At 37.6% G+C, this 19,115-nt stretch overlaps 1 protein-coding gene across 5 annotated transcripts in view; it reads right to left on the bottom strand.

Moving 5' to 3' along the window:
- Positions 1 to 19,115, bottom strand: part of B3GNTL1 (UDP-GlcNAc:betaGal beta-1,3-N-acetylglucosaminyltransferase like 1) — a 301,690-nt gene that overhangs the window by 200,620 nt on the left and 81,955 nt on the right. For all 5 annotated transcript variants that reach the window (XR_014713947.1, XM_084646629.1, XM_084646631.1 and 2 more), the window contains one exon: positions 11,934 to 12,029. Coding sequence is in view for 4 of the 5 variants with exons in the window: in XM_084646629.1 (XP_084502755.1) it covers positions 11,934 to 12,029 (96 nt within the window). In the remaining variant the exon portion in view is untranslated. The remainder of the gene's footprint in view (positions 1 to 11,933; positions 12,030 to 19,115) is intronic.

Genomic DNA, 19,115 nt, shown 5'->3' on the forward strand with positions numbered 1-19,115 from the left:
GGCTGATGGGTTTGGAAGGCTCAGAAATCCCACAGTCCAAGTTGCATGCTGGGGATCCCATCACAGACACACAATCCTGTGAGGGAACAGAGGTGAAACCTAAAAGGAAAGAGGGGAGTGAAATCTGATAACTGTTGGATTAATCCTAACAAATGGCATAAAAGACCACTGTGGAATACACTGACAATGATCCAACACCACAAAGGAGAACACACAGTACAAAACCTGAGGCCAAACTGTTGAAAAATAAATAAATAAAATGCAAAAAAAAAAAAAAAAAGCATAATAATCATACAGATGGTTAGGCAGAAGAGTCTCCTGCAGATGAAAGAGTTCAGTTTTGTGGTTTGGCATGTTTTACTTTTTAAAGTAAATTTCAATTAAGCTGTGAGCAAGTAGGTTTAACCAAGACGTTTCTCACTGTTCATCTGGTGAGTGAAGGTGTGAAAAAGTAGCAGTGGATGTGATGCAAATTTTCCAGTCATTAACTCAGAGTTGCACCTAACTGGTGTTTAAAAAAAACAAAGCAATTCCTTTGGGAAATAACATAAATATCCTATTCTGAGCCAGAGTACAGGTTGGGAACTGAGATAGGGAACTAGGACCTAGATTTCAGTGCTTCACCTTTCAATATTTCTAATTCTGACATAAACATGAATCCTCTAATCATTTCACCAAGCATGCAACACCTCTGCTCAGTAAACATTTATCACATCTTCTGAATCTCCCTTGCAACTGGATTGTTGTTGCTTAGTATCCAAGCTGATGAACAAAGCCAGGCCACATTTCTGCAAAGAAAATTAGTCCCTGCTTGAAGAGAGTCATAGATTGAGTTCTGCAAAACACCAAGTTGAGTATATCTTCTGAACCGTAGTTGAGATTTCCAAAGGGACCTAAGGGAATTAAGTGCTCAACTCTCACTGGCTTTCAATGGCAGCTAGGCACTTAACTCCCTTAGGCCCCTTTGAAAATTCCAGCCCCTCTGCCTCCCTCCAGCTGAAGGTTCAGAAAGGTTTCTATTTTGTCATCCTTGAGTCTCTGGGATTCAGGGTGTTGGAAACTCTTTCATGGAAAAGGAATCAGCATTGAATCTGCAGATCTAGCAAACTCAGTAGCTAGATTCCTGAGTTAGATTTGTGGTGCATAGTTCTGGCTGACCAACAACTGATTTTCTAGTCCCATGGGCCATTCCTGATGCACCTTCATTTTTGACCAAATACTACAGCTCAACTGTCACTGTAGACAGAGTATCCCATGAAAACAGTCCCTTAGTTAATTACTCAAGTAAAAGATAAAAGGATTGATGCCACATTTCCTCATTGCATGGAGACACCTTGAAATGTTAAATGTCCACTAGTAGTGGTACTCACCAATGCCAATAACAGGTGGAGCAAAACAAAAAGCAGCTTGGACCCACCTCATTAATTTTAAGTGTCAACAATCTATCTGGTGTTGCACAGTACACAAAAAAAGACAAGAAACTGTCCCAAAGAGTTTATAATTAACAAATATCTCCAGGCTTTCAGAAATGGAGACAAAACATGACAAAAAGGAATGGGGTGGAAGTTCTATATGGAATGCCCATTATATGGGTGCTCAAATCTCAGCATCATAGCCCTTCTTTGTAAAGTTGCAGAAAAATTGTGTTCCACAATATTAGCATTCATTGTTTTAAAACTGATGGGCCATTGGCTATAGCTACAGTTTGAGCTGGGAGTGCAATTCCCAGCTCGAGATGACACACTAACACTAGCTCTCATTGAGCTAGCACACTATAAATAGAACATAGCCATGGCAGCGAGAGTGGCAGGAGAGACTAGCTGCCTCGAGTGCATGCCCATCCAAGACCAGAAGCTCGCACTGGGAATGGCTAGCTCCTCCCTCCATAGTGCTGCCACGGCTAGAATCTATTTTAGCATGCTAGCTCAATGAGAGCTAACACAAGTATGTCTCATCAAGCTGTGAATCACAATCCCAGCTCCAAGTGTAGATGTACCCTGTGTCTCAGTTATACCACTCTGGCAATGTAAAGAGGCCAGCTGGGTATAGCTGGCTGAGTCATGCAAAGGGGCCTTGTTATAACTGACAGGTTTCAGAGTAGCAGCCGTGTTAGTCTGTATTCACAAAAAGAAAAGGAGGACTTGTGGCACCTTAGAGACTAACCAATTTATTTGATCATAAGCTTTCGTGAGCTACAGCATCCGATGAAGTGAGCTGTAGCTCACGAAAGCTTATGCTCAAATAAATCAGCTAATCTCTAAGGTGCCACTAGTACTCCTTTTCTTGTTATAACTGAGAAACCCATTCCCACAGCTTCTTGTGTCCCAAAAGCGCCAGCTGTCCCCTGCTCGGCTACCATAACCTCCAACTTCCTCATCTTTCCAACATCTTCTACAACGCATTTATGCATTTTCAATGCAAAACTTTATGACACACTAAAAATTGATATTTTGGAACCAATAAAATATGAATGGAATTTAATATCAAAATAAATAACACAATGGAGACTGCACTGATTGCATTTGCTATTTGTTTTCAAATTTCATTTCCTAAAAACACTTTTTCTACTCATACATGTTATAAAAATATCACATCCCTAACTCAAATAGTTATACTAGGAAAGCTTTTAAGAATATATCAGGCCCAAGTCACAGAGAACAAACTTGAAGTAAAAATTTTAATATTAATCAGTACTCAAACACTGGTTTCAGAGTAACAGCCGTGTTAGTCTGTATTTGCAAAAAGAAAAGGAGTACTTGTGGCACCTTAGAGACTAACCAATTTATTTGAGCATAAGCTTTCGTGAGCTACAGCTCACTTCGATTCCTTTTTTGTTTTGTTTATTTGTTTTACTGGTCTAAGAAACCTAACAACCATTCCATCCTGAAAATGACCACTACTATAAATTTTAATATTGTAACATCACATTTTAAGGCCTTTAGGTGGTTAATGAATAATGAAGAGTAAAGAAAATCCTGTGGGCAAACAGGGGTGTACACACCACTAGAAGAAATAATACTTTGCACTCGTACAAAGCCTTCCATAGGCTCTTGCAAATATTCATTCTTTATGTTAACAGGTGCACTTTATGGCCAGTCCAGTAAGCTGAACAGGTCCTAGAGCCATAAAGCATGGGAAATTATTTTAAACACTTAAAATCTGTCAATTAAAAAGCAAATCCTCAGCATTTTGCAGAGTTTCTATTTCACTAGATCTTTAACAAAATAAAACAAAAAACAACTGCAGCTAGCAGCAGCGACTAACATGTGATACTTCATTTAGCATAGTCAAAAAATTAGCCGTTTTGGTAACATATCATTTTTTAAAATAAGTTCATGAAACTTGCCGGTTGTACACTTCTCTCCCCACTTCCTTTTTTTAACTTTGTAGGCGGCAGGCATTGAAAGTGATGTAAAGGTTAAATCCACCCACATCATAGCCAGCGAGGTGGCAAAGGACCAAGAATTAGACTAGCAGCCAGATGCAAGACCATTTCCTTCCTCGTTATACACCCCATGCACTGCAACTGCTCAGATTTCCGTTTGGGCTATGGCTTGGCTATCCTCCTGCTAACCACATGCCTGCCCCACCTTCTCTGACATCCTTGTTCTCAAAATGTGATCTGCATATACAGGCTGTACTTTAGATGAACTAAATGTATGCTAATCATGTATAAGATCATGCTATCTACATATTTTAACACACAAATATCTACTACCTTGGAAAAAGGACACAGCATTCACAGCTGCATTTAACCAGTGCAAACCCCTTAGAAATTTAACTATTAATCTTGATCCAAGCCCTGCATGGTACTAATCACATTCATATTGAAAGAAATTAGGATTGCTGAAAAAACACCCCACAGGACCAGGCTCTTGTGCCCAAAAATTTTAAGACTGGGTTAGAACTTGTTTTCTTTACCACATGCAAAAATACCTACATTTTTTAAAATCTGCATTAATACTGTACATACTTTTAGTACTGATGAAAGGAACAGGCTGATGTAACTGTGTCTTAAAAGAAAGCAACCCTGACTACCCAAGCAATTAAAACAGTGAGAATGACAAAGACAGGTATTAAACATGCTAAATTGACGCTTCTTTAAAGATTTGTGTATGAAACTAAAATACTGTTTGCTACAAATCAACTCAACATAACTTCAGGTGTCCCTGCTTTTTTGACCTACTGTCCAATTTGGCAAGTGATGCTCCCTACTCTCAGATATTATAGTGATCGGCACCACAGTTTAAGCTAGATAGCTATGAAGATACAAGCTGAGACACAGGTCTCCATATACCAAATTTGTTTTCACCAGGAAGTAGTTTGGTGATTCTAATTTAATTTAGAACAGTGAGCTTTGCTGAAAGCACTGTGCAGCAACATAGCAGGAGCTGATAAAATCACCAGAACAGTTTTTCAACTGTGCTCAGTGGCTCCAATGAAAAATACAGGAAGTACCAGGTACTGAGCTCTTTTGAAAATCTGGTCCACTGATTTTTACCCAACAGAAGCTGAAATGTAGACTAAACAAACATGGCAAATGAGTTATCTTCCACTAAGGAGTAAACCATCACTAAACAATTCTTAAGTGTCTGGGCTCCTGAAATGCAGAAGCCTTGGGGGAAAAAAAAAAAAAAAGCTTTGAAACTAGACCAATTTTTTGGCTGAAATTTTTCTTAAAAGCAAATTATTTTAAGAATTCATGCATATTATTCAATGTGAGAATATGCACTATACTGTGCTTAGTTGCAAGAGGTAGAATGAAGTATTTTTCCTCTTAGTCAAATTAAAATAGAGAGCTTCAATAAAATTAAAAATAGTGAACTCATGGCTGAAGCTAGCATTTTTCATTAAAATTAAGTGCGAGGATGTTTCTGTTATCTGTGGAATCAGCATTTTGACTTTCAAACTCATGAAGAAAGAAAATTACAGGAAGTTTAGGGTGTATCTGTTCTGGGCTCTCATAAAAGAACTGACTGAAAACCAAACAGCATCTGATTATTTGGCAACTTTTGGATTTACAGTAGTTTATCTTTTGAAGATAAAAATGTTAAGATCACTTTATTATTCCAGCTACCATTTGAAGACAAACTTATTTTTAAGTCATTCCTTATCTGTTAGGCAAAATCAGTCTCCTCAAGCTACAGAGGCAATGGGATAAGAGCCCAAAAATAAGACTAAAGTCTGTTCATTTGTATGTAGACCTGTCAGTTAATCGCAGTTAACTCATGCGATTAACTCAAAAAATTCATCGCGATTAATCTCAGTTTTAATCGCATTGTTAAATAATAGAATATCAATTGAAATTTATTAAATATTTTGAATGTTTTTCTACATTTTCATATATATTGTAGTCTGTGTTGTAATTGAAATCAAGTGTATATTATTTTATTACAAATATTTGCACTAAAATGATAAAAGAAACAGTATTTTTCAATTCACTTCATTCAAGTACTGTAATGCAATCTTGTCATGAAAGCACAATTTACAAATGTATTTTTTTTTGTTATATAACTGCACTAAAAAACAAAACAATATAAAACTTCAGAGCCTATAAGTCCTCTGGAATGGTAGCTGAAGCATGAAGGGGCATACAAATGTTTCGTATGTCTGGCATGTAAATACCTTGCAATGCCAGCTACAAAAGTGCCATGCAAATACCTGTTCTCACTTTCTGGTGACATTGTAAATAAGAAGAGGGCAGCATTATCTCTTGTAAATGTAAACAAACTTGTTTGTCTTTGCGATTGGCTGAACAAGAAGTAGGCCTGAGTGGACTTGCAGGCTCTACTACTTTATATTGTTTTATTTTTTAATGCGTTTTTTTTTTGTTACATAATTCTACATTTGTAAGTTCAACTTTCAAGATAAAGAGATTGCATTACAGTACTTGTATTAGGTGAATTGTAAAATACTATTTATTTTGTTTTTTTACAGTGCAAATACTTGTAATCAAAAATAAATGTAAAGTGAGCACTGTACACTTTGTATTCTGTGTTGTAATTGAAATCAGTATATTTGAAAATGTAGAAAACATCCAAAAATATTTAAATAAATGTTATTCTATTATTGTTTAACAGTGCAATTAATCGCGATTAATTTTTTTTAATCACTTGACAGCCCTATTTGTAAGGTAACATATCAACAAGCTAACTATAAAAGATCAAACAACCATAAATGAACACTCAGTAACATTTAACGTTTCAAAAGCTGTAAGTTATTTAGTTCAGTTCACAAAATGTCCGAGGTGTAATGCATTCCTAGATCTCAGCCAATTAGAAGGTGGTGTTCAGAGTAGTTTAGCTTGTTGAGGTTTTTGAAACATTTATAGTTACATTTTCAAAAGCACGTAAGTGAATTAGGAGCTTAAATTCCATTTCCTAAAAGAACTTAGGCACTTAAGCTCCCAAGTCCCACTGTCTTTCAATGAGACTGAGGCTAAGCACCCACATCATTTAGGCAAATGGGATGTAGATACTTTTGAAAAGTTTACAATTGGTCTGTTTCTCCTTACTTTTAGCATCTACTGCCCCAGAACACAGCTCTCAAAGATTCACCAAGATATTTTGGAAAAAAAAACCAAACACCTACAAAATGTAAACCTATTTGGTTCTATACTGTGTAAGATTAACATCTGAAGATACCAGAGCAGAGACTCAGCTGGTATAAACTGATCCATAGACTCCAAGCATTTCAGTGTTGATCAGGTTCATTTCATAATTCTTTGAAACTTCACATCATGCATCACACCAATATGTCACAGCTACCAAGAACCTTTTGGAACAAGGAGCCAATCCAAAGGGAGTATTTTGAGTTATTTTCATAGTATATTGCAAAGTTTCTATTATAAACATTTAAGTATTAAATTATGAATCAAATTCAAAGCTGGTATAAGAACTGATAGCTAATTGAAGTTAATGGATCTGCAAATGCTTGTACCAGGTCTGAAACTGACTTGATTTCTTTTCAACAATAAATGAAGAAACGATACAAAGTCAAAAGATTTTGCAATATCCATATTTTTTCTGTAGAACATCTTTAGGTCCAAACAAAAATGTTGAAATAATAAGTGAAAATTTAAATAATTTTGAGCTATTGCAGATCTCTTTCTAGAAGTTCAAGAATATTTAACCCAGAGATGCCTTTATACAGTGCTTCATTAAGAAGCTCCAATTATGCTTTCAGTCCACAGATGTGGGTAAGTACTTCTCATTAGGTGCTCTGCACTCCCTAGGACTCCTAAGAGCCCCTTGGACGTATAGTTTCTGAAGTAAATATAAAACCACTGACAATCCTGTGCGCCTTTTTTCATGCTGCTCTGCAGGCGAGAAGAAAAATGAAGCTGCTAAATAATTTTCTTTTATTGTACATGTTTAGTTAGGCCCAGACAGTTTAATGCAATGCATTCTAACCATACAGCTTGTAACTTCAGCTGCATTTGCCCAGGCCAAAACTCATAGGACTTCACTATAAACTTAGTTTTTGGACACATCAGAGAATGGAGAGGGCAGAGGGGAACAAAATAAAAACAAACAAAACCTTAGCTGACCAAACATAATAGTTGTCTTAAAGCAAATGCTGAATGTTTCAAAAAAAAAAATCTGGCTTTTCTGCTTCACGTATACCTTCTCCTGAGAAAGTCCATAAGGGTCTAATTTTCAACAACAGTACCATTGTTAATCTACAATCAGAAAGTCTCTTTCTCAGCCCCACTTCAGTCTTTACTAGCAATGATGAGCAACACCATTGTGAATGGCTATATCTTTTCTTTCAAGCTTTTAGCTCATTTGCTTCAATTCTTGCTCTAAAGACATACCTGAAAACATTCCTCAGCATTAATAAAGCCACTACTTGGACTCCAGAACATATTTAAGACAGATGCAATGGCTTAAATAAATAAAGGCACCATGTTTTAATTCAACCCAATACCAAAGTCAATTACAAATATGTCACACTCTGACTTTTATTCAAGAGTAATTCAGAACCCCCTAAGATCTCTAGCAGGATGCACAAAAAGCTTCTTGAGTCAGATTGGCAGCTTTAGCAATCTGTTGGGTGAATCCAGCAGTTGGCTCTAATGGAACAGAAAGTTGCATGTTAAGGAATCCCAACGTGCTATATCCTTCCCCTCTGTCAGATGATCCAGAGAGATCAGAAAACTACTAAATTGTACCCACAGGTGTGGTATAAATATACAGTTAAAAGTTACAATCCAACAGTCATCTCTGAAAAGATTCTAAATCCAGTCAACTCAGAAAGAATTTTCTAAGATAAGCAGCCATATGCATTATGTTTCAGGGAGCAATATTGAGCTGTTAGGGTCCATGTAGAGATAGAGCCATTATAGCTTGTTCTGTCAAAGATCTAACTGGGCAATTGTTGAACAGGCTCGGATCTGAGTTAAACTATATTGCTCAGAGTCAAAAACAACATTTTAAAAAGTACTTACTAAAAATACTATTTGCATAATTTAAACTAACATTAAAAACCACTCAGATAAGTGTTTTGACTTATAAGGTTCAGTAAAGTTTTCAGTTTATATATCTCCAGATCAGACTGCAACAAAATTTCATAAATGGATCTGATTTAGAGGTCCTGTAGGATTCTTTTTAATCTGCAATTTTTTCCAGTTTCCAAAGCAGCATATTAAAACAACTAAGTCCTTTAATATTAATTTATGTGTTTCGTCCTGTGGCTGTTAGTGTGATTCAATTACATATATGGCCATAAGAGTCTAAAAACTTGGCATCTATTGGGTCAGAAGGAAACATTAAAAAACCCCTCTATAAATGTTTATAATCCATGTAATAATGTGTCTGAAAATGCATATCTACAGTATACAGAGTATACTATTTAATCCCTTAATTACCATCTCCACCCTTAAATTACAATAAAAATAGTGTACAAATATCTTTTAAACAGAAGTAAATGCTGATCTACAAAAAAAGAAATGAAAACTAAATTAATCCCAGATTTCTGTAATGATTACCCCCACTAAAGAGGCGGTGGGGGCAATTAGCAAAAAAATAAATATTAACTAACCTTTCAAAAGGTGTTTTTCACCATCGATTGTGCTCTCTTGGTACTCTCCAGTTCCCTGAAAGTAGCCCAGAACATATATTCTGTGACATTATAAATACCATGAAGTATATTGGGATTCAATTACATTTATGGTATTTGGAATGTCACAAAATGATGCACTGTGGGATATATTTAGTGAACCAGGAGTACATCACAAAGGGGAAAATAAAAATTAAAATGAAAAAGCATTTTTGTACTGAATGCCTCCACCAGACTGAGAAGAGAGGGCACTCCACCCAGAAATCTGGGATTAACTCACATGACACAAAATGGAAACAGCTGACACTCATGCACAAGAGAGAGGTGAAGTTTGAATTTCAGCTTGCATCCTGAATTCTTTGGCTTTTATCAGTTTAAAAATCAGACTTTTAACATAAACATATGTATTTAGAATGCTATTTCATTCATTTCTTTAATGGGCAAAGTTTGCATGGCTCAGAAACGTATTTCAGAATTCCCATCACAAAACGAATCTATTAAAATTGCAACTCTCTCATCATGAGCATTGCTGGAGAAACCACTTATCTGAACCACCCAGGTCAGATTCTCCTAAAAAAACATCTACAAACTATTTGCAACTGGACTCAGATCATTGTGGAGCACTGGAGTAGATAAAGCAATTGCTTTAAAAGAGGAAGGGGTTTTTTTTTCTTCAAAATCATGAATGCTATACAGACAACTACATGGTAGTGACAGCATGTTAGAGGGCCTCCACTTTGCAGTTCAGTGGTTTAATTTCCCAATATATGGCACAATTAGTTTATCTCTATAAAATACAGTAGTGTAGCAGAAACAGCTGAAAAGTGCTGAGCACTGAGCGCAGACACAGATGAAAAGAGCCCCTCAGTACAGGAAATGGCTGGAAACGATATACTGTAAATTAAAGCCAATTTTCCTGCATTTCCTGAAGGATTGCTCATCTCAGAGATTCAACAAATCTCTTATTAAAGGCCCAGAAGTGAAACTATAATTTTCTTGAAGTTTATTTACTTTTTCAAAGAAAATAAAAACAAAAGACAGACAAGGCATTCATAACAAACTAAATCCCATAATAAATAACAGAATCATCCTGTGAATATTAGAAAAGAGCTGGCTTGGTTTTCCCATTTCTTTTTCCAACTTTCAACTCATGCAAAAACAATATTAAGAGAGAAAACGTTAAGGCCCTAATTCTACTCTAATTGAAATCAATGGCAAAAATTTCAGTCATGTCAATGGTGTGATATCAGGGCCTGAGATAAAAGGAAATTTGACACAATTTTCAATCATCATCATTTAGTTATAGAATCTATCAGCACCATCAGACCTTGAAAAAAAATGATGGTACTGTATACAGCCCTTAGGGTTGCAGTGGGCTTAACTTTTTTAGCAGTTCATTAAGGACTCAATCCAAAATTCATTTGAAGTCAATGGAAATATTTCAATGGGTGTGGGATCAGTCCTTAAGCCATGGGCCTTTTTCCCCATCATTTCCAACTGTGTGTTGTGATCATGCATCCCACGGCTGAACTGTCAGAGGCATACGGTATTTCTCAACTCATAAGCCTCTTCTACTGCCAAACCTAACGTCAACACCAAATATTCCATTGGTAACTGTTTTTCTTTTACCATTTTTACTTGATTAACAATCTGAGACTAACGTTTTATTATTGCAGGGCAGGACCACCAAACATGTATGAATGACCCCTATAACCACATCCTTTCCAAAACAGAGTTGAGCAATCCCCATGCAACTTTTTTTCAGACACGCTGATGTATGACACCATTGGCACTTTACTTTGTAGTTCTTTATAATAAAATTATTGTCCTTTAGAACAAAATACTCTGTTTCATATTTCAAACCTATGATTATCTGTTATTGTGCATTTCAACGGTTTCCACTGCAGATCTTAAAGGAGCTCTATGGATTCCTCTCTGTGTTATGCTTACCACTCCAGAGGCTGTATGTCTGTCTTTAGGGTTATGGCAGTGGGGAATGCAATTGAGTTTACACTATGAAATCTAACAAACAAGGGTGTATTCATCTCTTGAGCCACTTAAACCTAGTAAAATTAAAAACAAATGTCTTCCTGCTATAACACCACAAAAACCAAGCCCAAAATATGTGCTTTTTAATGCACGCTAGGACAATCTTTCACTAACCACCCATTAGACGTCTTATAATACTTAGCACACACATTCTTCTACAAACTGGACTGATTTCTTCCACAGTTTAACTTGTTTTTGCCAAAGACACTTTTAGTTCAGTGTTGGCCACCCGCCTAATGAAACAATCTCTTTTAAAGCCTAGTCTGCTGTCTTTAGTTGCACAAGATGCGTCGTACTTAAAAACAAGGATAATGCAACCTGTGTTTAAGCCTTCAAAAAATACTATTTTAAAAATATCACCAGCAAAAGTTAACTAAATATATACATACATATATATATACACACACATTATTTATATTATCAGGGTGTAATGTTACAACTAAAATCTCCTTAGGATAGAGGATTTTTTTCTCTTATTTAAATATGTATGCTAAAAGAAAAAGTGAAATAGCTTCAACCTTCTCAAGAGTAAGGTCATCACTATGCAATAACCATACACTCCAAAGGCATTTTTTCTAATTACAGGCACTATTATTATACTTTTAATGGGTATATTAAAACAAAAGATTTAATAATATATTTCTATAATTTCTATTCAGTCAAATATCTGTTGGGGTTTTTAAAAGTATTTTTGCCTTTAGTTTCTCAAAGGACAACTCTGATCAGCACCAAGTATCATTAGTGAATGGGAAAACACAACTAAACAAGCCTTTCTGTCTATTGCGTTAGCATCACAGATTGAATCACAACTGAAACAAGAATACCTGTGTAAGAAGTTGTCCAGGTGCCAGATTATTGATCCAACGAGTATATCGTTCAGTAGAATCCAATGGCTCTCTCCTGACTTGGCAACCTATAATCTAAAACAAAATAAAAATCACAAACTGTCAAACCTTAGACATTCAAGCATCAGTAAAAGCATCTGAAGTTAAATAATTACACACAAAAATCCCTCCATTACACATTATTAAGGTTGCAAGGTCAGGCACTCAGAAGTTAGGAAATGCCAAAATTACAGTTACCTTGCAACCTAAATTCATCCCCCATGTGTGTATGCATTATGATACAGTCTTTAATTTACATTAACACATACTATTTTTCTCAGTCTCAGTTCCAGCTTCCACCCCCTCTCCTTCCCAGGCTACCTGTCCCAATCTATTCTTCACCCGCCCATGTCCGGCTCTTGTCCCCTCTGCATTTGACCCACACAGCTTCTTCCTCCAGGCTGCCTGAGCTTGGCGGGCGAAAGGAAGGGAGGACATCATGGAGAGCACAGGACAGGCAGTGTCCATGTTCCCAGTCCAGGTGCCCAGACCAAGCATGGCCTGCAGCAGCCCAAAACTGCAATTGCAAGGAAAGCCCCGCACCATATGGACAGAACCTTTTGGGAATATAACTGTTAAAATCTAAGATTTCTTTACTGAGCATGTGGACACTGTGATTTTTCAAAGACTGATAAGTAGGCCTACCAAATTCACAGCCATGAAAAAAGGTGTCACGGACCATGAAATCTGATCTCTCCCTGTGAAATCTGGACTTCTGTGTGCTTTTACCCTATACTATACAGATTTCACAGGGGAGACCAGCATTTCTCAAATTGGGGGTCCTGACCAAAAGAGAGCTGCGGGGGGGGGGGTGTCACAAGGTTATTTTGGGGGGGACGGGGGGTCGCAATATTGTCACCATTACTTTTGTGCTGTCTTCAGATCTGGGCGGCTGGAGAGTGGTGGCTATTAGCTGGGCATCCAGCTCTGAAGGCAGTGCTTCACCAGTAGCAGTGCAGAAGTAAGGGTGGCAATACCATACCATAGCTTCTGTGCTGCTGCTTGCGGCGGCGGCTCTGACTTCAGAACTGGGCTCCTGGCCAGCAGCCATCGCTCTCCAGCTGCCCAGCTCTGAAGGCAGCAGAACCACCACCAGCAGCAGCGCAGATAAGGATAGCAGTACTGCAACCACCCCTACAATAACCTTGCAACCCCCACCCCAACTCCTTTATGGGTCAGGACCTCTAAAATTACACCACCATGAAATTGCAGATTTAAATAGCTGAAATCATGAAATTTACTATTTTTAAAATCCTATGAATGTGAAATTGACCAAAATCCTATGACCTGTCAATTTGGCAGGGCCCTACTTATACCTTGACCAAATAGAGGTGGATTTTCACAGGGATGGCAAAAGACATAGCTCTTCCACAAAGGTCATCCCCCTGCTACATTTCAGCTTCCTGCTCCAATGCATGGGGGTACTTGAGCTTTTCAAAGAAAAAGTCACCAGAATTTTTTTTAAATTGGGCAAAACAATGTAGTTTTCCCTAGCCTCATTCTTGTAAGTGTCTTAATAATTTTGGCTGAAATTTTTCAAAGAAAACTCTGCCAGATGCAAGCATCTGGTATGTAAAATTTCAGCCCAAACAGTTACAGTCTTACAAAGTTATAAGCAACTGAAAAGAGAGTCTTATAATGGAGAGTATTGGGCAACCTTAATAAAAGGTTGTGCTATTAGCCCTGCCTATATACTGTAATATAGAGTGGTTTATATCAAATGAAGAACTATTCTCTCTGAATTTAACAAGACAAAACATCAATATAGTAAAAAATCTAGATACTGTATTTTAATAAATTATAACTGTGCATTCAAGCAAGTATAATATTCCCATAGCATTAGAACAAGATTCTCTTCTCTGATTCCCACTATGTAGCTCTACTGCATTCGAAGAGTTTGTTAAGTATGCAGAACACTTTGAAATCAAGAAAATTTTTGATTTGAGTGCACAGGTAGAGGGCAGAATTTTACAGGAACTTTTTAGTTTTTATCTGCACATGCATTAATGTGTATCCCATGGAATTTTATGTGATCATTTAATTGTTTGCTTTAGAAATCCTTGTTCAAATAAAAACAGTGGGAGAACCTGACAAAATCAAGTGGGTTGGAGAAGTAGAGAGACAGCCCTCTCAGTTTACTAATCTGTGTAGGTCTCTGAGCCACCAAAATGTTCTCATTACTCCACTAATTAATTATGTATCCAACAATATTGCTGACATTCCACACCTGCTGCACCATTCCTTTTCCAGATTTTGACATACTTGTCACTGTGGATGTGATCATTATTTGCACCAGAAATTAATACCAACATTGCAGTATTAGGAATTCTGAGCATTGAGTTGGGATGATAGGATTTTGTTTGTTTGAGGCTGGGAATACTTTTAAACCACTTCTCTTTTTATATGTTCAGAAGGAAATATAACTGCACATATTGAGGACTGCTGCCCTATTAAATACTTTGAACTCTTCTATTCATGTAAATGTCTTTAAATTCACACATGCAAGTGGCTGGGTTGGAATTGCTTGTGTGCACAGCCAGAACAGAAATAATACCATGTGATTTATCTGGCCAATCTTAACTAATCAACACTGTGTGATCACAGAAAACTTTCAGAGGGCTGTTAGCGATCAACCAACAGTCAATAAAATTCACAGAAGAATGTGATGAATAATTTTTTTAAAAAAATAACAATCATGATTTATGTACCCCACAGAAAGAGGAGCCAGAAGCTCAGATAAACTATTTGAATTATTTATTCAACTCTACTTTTGACTTAGCAGAATAAAGCTTGAAACCTCCTGTCAGCTCTCCCCGAATCAGAATCAAATAAAGAGTCCTAAGGGCCAAAGTTACAATTTCTAGATATTTTAATAATGCTAATCCCAATTTTTTTAAAATTAATATTGAATGGAAGTTTTCTAACTTCCAATTTTTTTGGAATTTAACATTCCATATTTTTAAATGTTTCACAAAAGTTGATTAGAAGTACATTCACACTATCTTTCTATAGAGGGGGTTATTTTTAAGCAAACTATTTTAAAGCTAATGATTTACAGAGGCTTTTGCTAGTATATATTAAGGCAAGATAGACTATCTTTCTTGCATTGTAAGAACTGTGTGTGGAAGTTCAGAAGAAAGCTGACAAAATGCAAAGTGCTGTGCTAACACAATCCTGCCTTTCTGAAAGGTATTCCATAACAGAAAGATAAGGAAGCTTAGCTTATATACACAAATACCCTGACCCTAAGCTCTACAAATACAAGTTAATGAACAGCTGTCATGAGGTGAGAGATTAGTATGGGAGCCCAAACTTGTTTTCTAAAAGATTGGTTTCCAATTAGAGAAAAATTGGTCATCTCCCCCATCCAGCCTGAAACCTCAGAGAGGAGCAGGCCAGGTTTTTTGTTTTTATTATTTCCACTTTGGACTGCTTCCAGCTCACCCGGACCATTACCAGCAGCACTCAAATGTGCCGTCTGTTTAAGACTGCTTCTTAAATCTGGAGCACTGTTAGGTACAAGCTCTCAGATAAAGGTGAGAGGTTAACATGTAAACCCCTAAGCTAAACAGAACTACTGGCTCAACTCTCAGCAGGACTGTGTGCACCCTTTATTCCTCCAAGACAGATAAAATGAGTTCCATGAACTTTACTCTCTGTGTGTGTGAGATGGAGGAGTGGGGGATGTATCATAGATTGAAACCTTTAAAAATGAGGTTCCACTTGCTCTTCTCTTGAATGTAAGTATGTCATTTTTCATAAAAGTGAAGTTTGGCTCTGTGTCCCTGGCCAAAATTTCCCCTTCTTTCCATGCTGCTATACAGGGTGCTGTACAATTGTTGGTTGCTGCTGTCCCTCCCACCCAAATGCTGGTTGCATTTCAGTGGTACATACTGTATACAGTTTGTAAAATGTTTTGGATCCTTTTGGATGAAAAGGATCATATTAGCATAGAATATTTTTTATCCCCAACAAACAGAACAAGATTTCAAGAATTGCTCACTATTTCTTATTGTAACAAAGCAAAGATAGTTGCCAAAGCAAATTACTTCATTCCTGGTGGGCAAGAGAGGTGTACTTAACAGAACATTTTGAACTTTCATTTGAAAATAGTTTGGTTCAGGTATGGTTCTAGGGATTGGCAAAGTCTGGCTGAGGAATCTAGGCCAAGGCAGGCTTCTGAACCCTGTTAACCTATCCCACCTACATACCAGGATGGGTGGTACCAGGACCCTCCCCAGAATATGAAATTCATCCTCTACCACATGTTCTGCTAACTCCTTGCTTAACATTGTAGTTATGTTCCTGAAAAATGCGACTTTAAGCAAAATGATGTTAAGTGAATCCAATTTCCCCATAAGAATTAATGTAACAGGGGGAGGGAGAGGTTAAGTTCCAGGGGAAAAAATTTCACCAGACAATTTAATATTGTACATAGCAATGATGATTGTGAAGCTTGGTTGAGGTGGTGAAGTCAGAGGGTGGAAGAGGGTAGGATATTTCCCAAGAAATATCTTACTGCTAAATGATGAACTAGCACTCAGCTGAGCCCTCGAGGGTTAACACATTGTTTTTAATGTAGCCTCACAATCTACAAGGCAGCATGAATGGAGGGAGGGGAGACAGCATGGCAGAGAGAGACAGACACACACCGTGTGTGTGTGTGTGTGTGTGTGTGAGCGTGAGTGAGAGCGTGAGTGAGAGCGACGCGCATTGCCCCTTTAAGTACGCTGACCCCACTCTAAGTTCACTGCCTTTTTAAGTAGATCAGCAAGTTGAGACAGCAGCTGCTGCCAGCAAGTTCCCTCTGTCCAGAGCCCTGTTGTGTCTCCCCCTGCTCTATGGAGATGGGGTAAAGGAGCGGTGGGCAGGAGCATGGGGGAGGGGGACACCCTGACATTAGCACCCCTCTTTCCCTCCCATTGTCCCCTGCACAGCAAGCAGGAGGCTCCCAGGAGCAACTCCCAGTCAGAAGACAGGAGCACCACACGGCAGTGGGGGTGGGACAGCTGAACTGCCCAGCAATTGATAGCCTGCTGGGCGGCTGCCGCACAGGGAACTTAGGGGAGCGCAGAGCTGATGGGGGGCTGCCAGCCCACCCTGGTTCCAAGCCCCCACCAGCTCACTCCAACGGGCTGCTCTTCCTGCAAGCAGTGGACAAAGCAGGCTGCTGCCAAACAATGTTATAAGGGAGCATTGCATAACTTTAAACGAGCATGTTCTCTAATTGATCAGCAAAGTAACAAAAATGTTAACGGGGACGACTTTAAGTGAGGAGTTACTGTAATTGCAAGAGATGGAGGAATGGGAATAGTTTAGAGTCTTACATACAAAAAACAAAGAAGAGAAAACTATTGCTGCAGGTAGTCATTAAACCTTTTCCATGGCAAAGCACTACACCTAACAAAATGACTGTAAAAACAGGGCATGCATTATGCTGTCTCAATATGTTTATGTTAATCCAAAAGAAAATGTAAACTAACAAATATAAACCAGATAGCGTAGCGGGTCCTGTGTGTACGTTTAAGATTTAGATGTGGTGATAACTCGGTATTTCAACAACCAATTCTCATCGTTAACCCAACCCTAATTAAAAAAAAAAAAAAAAAAAACGCCAAAAAACCCCCAAAAACAAGAAAATAGCCTCTCTCCAGCCTGACATAGACCCCTGAAACCTTAATAGTTCTCTTACTGATAGAGATTCATGGTACTGGAATCTGTGTGTTTTTTCAGGAAGTTGGGAAGAAGGGTTAGAACAAAAAAACTATGCATATCCGAAGCAGAAGGAAGGTTTTGCCACCCCACTTCCATAAATACAGAGGAAAAGGTTAATGACGCTTCAGCTCCCTGAACTTTCAAACCAAGTGCTTGAAAAACATTAATATTTTGTGTTCATTAATGGATGTAATTTGCTTATCTCTGCCCAATCTTTCACCTTCTGGCTCAGTTTGAATTACCACTCCTTCCCATCCACCATGTACCAGGAATATATTCCATACGCAATGCAATATCTATATCAGAAATTAGCAACTTGGCATATATTTGATGGAATACTATCATTCCAAGATTTTTCATCCAGAATTATGTAAAAACAGAAACTTAATACTGAACTCTACTGCCTTCAGAGTAAGGCATTTAGTTATTTCATCTTAATAATAATATTTTAAAATATTTATAAACTACCATATGCTTAAAGAAATCTAACACATCACAAATGTTATAAAATCAAAAGAACAGTCAACAGTTTCTTTGACATTTTACAGAAACATGGACATCGATTTTCAAAAATGACTAGTAGATTAGAGTGCTTCAACTTTTGGTGACAATCTTCTCAAAGGCCTTGATTTCAGAAAGCGCTGATCACTCCTCCTCTGAAAAATCAAACCTCTTTAAATTGTCGAGTTGGGCACTTAAAATGGAGGCATCCAAAATCACTGTCACTTGAAAGTTTTGGCCCATATTTTTAGCAGGAACCTGCCCATGCCACAGTTTGGGAACTAAATATTTGTACTTTGCAATGCTGAAGTGGAACAAGAGACAGGAACCAGTTTTTGCAGCTTTAGCCAAGTAAAGGAGAGGTGACAGTTTGCAGCTGTCAGTCTTTTCCAGTATAAATCACATAATTTCTCCATTTCACACATTTGTTTCAACTTTTGTTTCTTCTTTGCATCCATTGTGCCCATGGAGAAAAATCTGAAACTATTAAACCACAAGGAGAATACATGACCTCAGAGTTCAGATAAATTCAGTTTTTAAAAATGTTTGTTTCAAAATCAAATACACATACAAAATAGTATCAGAATTTTTAAAAGTCCAACATACTAAAGAGCGTTTACTACTCTGATCATTTAGACAAAACAGACCCTCAGATACTGTATCTGTGACGGACTCGCTTGTCTTACAGCCTTTTCACTGTCATATATGCCCACAATTTATACCTTCCAAGTCAGAAGCCTTGTCTCCACAAACAAATAGACCACTGCAAATCTACCCTGTATTATTAGCCTGCTGTGGTCTAACTGTTCATATGGACCCTGCTGTTGCCCGTTAACACTTCATTAAGTCACTTTGATCTAGTCCTCTTTGAAAGGGAACTAGCTCAAAGTGCTCTAACAAACTATT

Source organism: Lepidochelys olivacea, assembly GCF_965140295.1.
Source record: "Lepidochelys olivacea isolate rLepOli2 genome assembly, chromosome: 14".
NCBI classification, from domain to species: domain Eukaryota; kingdom Metazoa; phylum Chordata; order Testudines; family Cheloniidae; genus Lepidochelys; species Lepidochelys olivacea.